Source organism: Lagopus leucura, unplaced genomic scaffold (genome assembly GCF_019238085.1).
Source record: "Lagopus leucura isolate 7727_CA_CO unplaced genomic scaffold, USGS_WTPT01 Super-Scaffold_100030, whole genome shotgun sequence".
Taxonomy (NCBI): Eukaryota; Metazoa; Chordata; class Aves; order Galliformes; family Phasianidae; genus Lagopus; species Lagopus leucura.
This window is the reverse complement of record NW_024962281.1, coordinates 2,612,582-2,615,774: the sequence shown is the minus strand read 5'-3', so window position 1 is coordinate 2,615,774 and position 3,193 is coordinate 2,612,582. Positions and strand designations below refer to the sequence as shown.

The 3,193-nt window shown below is 54.4% G+C and overlaps 1 protein-coding gene across 4 annotated transcripts in view; it reads left to right on the top strand.

The window, feature by feature from the left end:
• PITX1 (paired like homeodomain 1) overlaps positions 1-3,193 on the top strand; it is a 14,488-nt gene that overhangs the window by 8,142 nt on the left and 3,153 nt on the right. For all 4 annotated transcript variants that reach the window (XM_042881626.1, XM_042881628.1, XM_042881629.1 and 1 more), the window contains one exon: positions 2,656-2,861. In XM_042881626.1, coding sequence (XP_042737560.1) covers positions 2,656-2,861 — 206 coding nt within the window. The remainder of the gene's footprint in view (positions 1-2,655; positions 2,862-3,193) is intronic.

The following is a 3,193-nucleotide window of genomic DNA, read 5'->3' as shown; positions in this document are numbered from 1 at the left end:
TTCTCTTTCTTCTCTTTCTTCTCTTTCTTCTCTTTCTTCTCTTTCTTTCTTTCTTTCTTTCTTTCTTTCTTTCTTTCTTTCTTTCTTTCTTTCTTTCTTTCTTTCTTTCTTTCTTTCTTTCTTTCTTTCTTTCTTTCTTCCTCTCTCTCTCTCTCTCTCTCTCTCTCTCTCTCTCTCTCCCTCTCCCTCTTTCTCTCTTTCTTTCTCTTAGCTCTTAGTTATTTAAACAGCGATCAATTAATCGCACCGAAGTGAACGGCGCTCTTCCTGGAGCGCGGTATTGCCAGATATTTCTGAAATCATGTCAGTTCTGCCCGGGTTTATTTTGCAGCTCGGGCGGTGCGGACATGGAAAAAGTTTTTTTCTGTCTGAGGAAGGGGGGAGGGAGAAAGAAAAAATATGGAAAATAAAAAATTCCCCGCAGAACGGAGGAAGCGTGGGGCAGTGCGGAGGGGACGTGCGCGGCCGCAGAGGACTTTGCGCAGGGGCTGCGCGATTTGCAGAGGCTCTCCGCGCCCTGACCTTCATGTGCGAGGGCTGCAGGGAAAGCTGTGGTTTCCCAGTTTGTATTTAATTGAAGTAGCAACATTTCCAGGGTGACGAGGGAAGCTAGGAGAGGGAAACAAAAGCTGCAGAAAGGAGCCCGATGGCCGTTCTGCTTTTCTCGGGAGGAGTTTCCCTCTCATTTCACTTCACATTACTTTTTCAATAGATGTTGCTGCTCGTGTCGGTGTTAGCAGGTCCCGCCGCTGCAGCACGAGGCAAGGCCGGGCGGCACACGGCGATACGCAGCGCCGAGCTCCGCTCAGCAAACTGTGAGGGACCGGCGTCTGGAAGGGACTCCGAGATTAGAGGGGATTATTGGAGATTAGGGAGGGAGATTTGCTCCATTTTACCGTACCCCTCTATGTGACCCCTCGGTGCGGGGCAGGGCTGAAGACCTGCTGCTTTTTTTTTTTTTTTTTTTTTTTTTTTAATCTCCGAGAAGCTACGAAATACCTTTCACGTTCTCTTTCTTCCTTTATTATTGTTATCTATTTATTTTTAATGAGGGAAAGAAAAAAAAAAAAAAAAAAAACATAATAATAAGGCACAAATTCCAGTTGAACCGAATCCTCTCTCTGTTTTGAAATGACACCGAGGCCCGAACTGAAGGCCGGGTTTCAGCTGAAATCACGGCGGGGCTGAACGCGGGGCCGCGGTCTCAGCTCTTCGTTCCGCGTATGCAGCCGGGTCCCCCCGCACCGCCGGGCCGGGAATGGGGACGGCGGCCCCGGGAGGGCAGGGAGGAGGAGGGGGGGGTGGGGGGGGGATGGGGGGGCTTTGCTTTCTGTTTGCTCGGTGGTCCAGCGACCGGGGCAGCTCTGGGGCTGCTGCAGGCCTTGTTTGCTCTGCAAACCACTTAACTCCGGGAGAGGCCATCCGAGCTGCTATCGGCCTTTTCACCGCGTTGGGGTCTACGTTGAAGCTCTCTGTCCCTCCTTTTTATTCCGGAGGGCTTCCAGAGAGAAGGGTGACTTCTCCAGGCCGAGCCCCCCCGACCCCCTTCCCCCCAGCCCATCAGCCGCACGCAGCCCACGGTTCTGTTTAAAGTCGCAGGGCTGCAGAAATGTTCCCGCACCACCGCCTGAGCCTGCGGGAAAGGCGCACAGCTCGGCCCGGGGGGAGGCGGACGGGCTGCGCGCCCGAGGAGTTTCCCTCGGGGCTGAAGTGCTCGCGTCCCGCAGCGGCACTGCGCGGAGCCCCGGCTCCCCTCCACCCTCCGTCCCCTGGCCCACATCGCTCTGCTTTTGGCCCTCGCAGTGCCGTTCCGACACGGAGCTCGGAGAGAAGCGAGGAGAAGCGTTCCGAAAGGTTCTGTCCCCCGCAGCCGCGGGGCCGGGAGCGATTCCCGCATTCCTGCTTCTATAGCGTGCAAATCCCGATCGCCAAAAACGCGACTGAGATTTTTGTTGTCGTTGTTGTTTGTGCTTCTTTCGAAACTCTTTTTTTTTTCCTTTTTTTTTTTCTTCTTTTTTTTTTTTTTTCTTTTTCTTTTTTTTTTTTTTTCTGCAGAGGGCTTTGCTCGACCCGGGGTTAAAATAAACAGTCAGGTCCTAAAAGCAGCGAAAGAGGGAAAAGGGGGAAAAAAAGAGAGAAAGAAAACAACAACAAAAAAAGTGGGGGAGTAAAGAGAGAGGGCGACTTTTGCAATTAATTGCTGCGGGTTTTACACCCCTGCCCTTCCAAAGTTTCCTGTCGCGGCCGAACACAACAAAGAAAACGGAGCAAAGATCGCGCCTTAGGGTTTAAAGGAGTAAAAAAAGTTGTCGTGGGCCGCAATGAGGGCGATGCCGCTGTTGTAATCCGCTCCTCTCGATCCCTTTCGCCCTTCAATCCGAGCCATGCGGGTCCCGCGATCTCCCCGGGCCGGGCCGGGCTGCGCTCGGTGCTGCGGTGTCGGTCCCTATGGGTACCCCAAGCACGGCTGTAATGGGGCGGGCAGGACTGGGGGTGATGAGGGGGGGGGGGGGAGGGGGAGCTGCCTTTGTGTGCGTGTTTTTGAGTATGAAACAAACAAACAAACAAAAGAAAAGGAAAAAAAAATGTATGAGAAAAAAAAAAAAAAAACCAATATATATATGTATATACCCAAACCCAAACATCCCACCGTAGAAAAAGAGAGAAGCGGAGAGCAGAAAAACGAGGATGGGGCCGCCGACGACCCGGCGAAGAAGAAGAAGCAGCGGAGGCAGCGGACCCACTTCACCAGCCAACAGCTGCAGGAGCTGGAGGCCACTTTCCAGCGGAACCGCTACCCCGATATGAGCATGCGGGAGGAGATCGCCGTGTGGACGAACCTCACCGAACCCCGCGTCCGGGTAAGATGGGCGCTGCGGGCCTCTGCCGGGTCGGGGGGAGCTGAGGGAAACGGCCCCTTTTGGAAGCGGGGCCGCTGTGGGATTGGTTTTGGTTGCTCAGATTGGTGGTGAGGTTGGAGAGGAGACATTCGGCTCCTGGCTGCGGAGGCGAATTAGGGCTGTGCCGGGCCTCATAAATGGGGCGGTGGGACCGGGCTGGGATGCGGCCGGTTTGTGGGGTGAGACTCTTCGGCTTGGCTCAAACCCTCGAGTCCTTTGCAATGTTCCGGTTATCCCCATAATCCCGGCAATAACGAGAACCCCCCCCCCCCCCCCCCCCCCCCCCCCCCCCC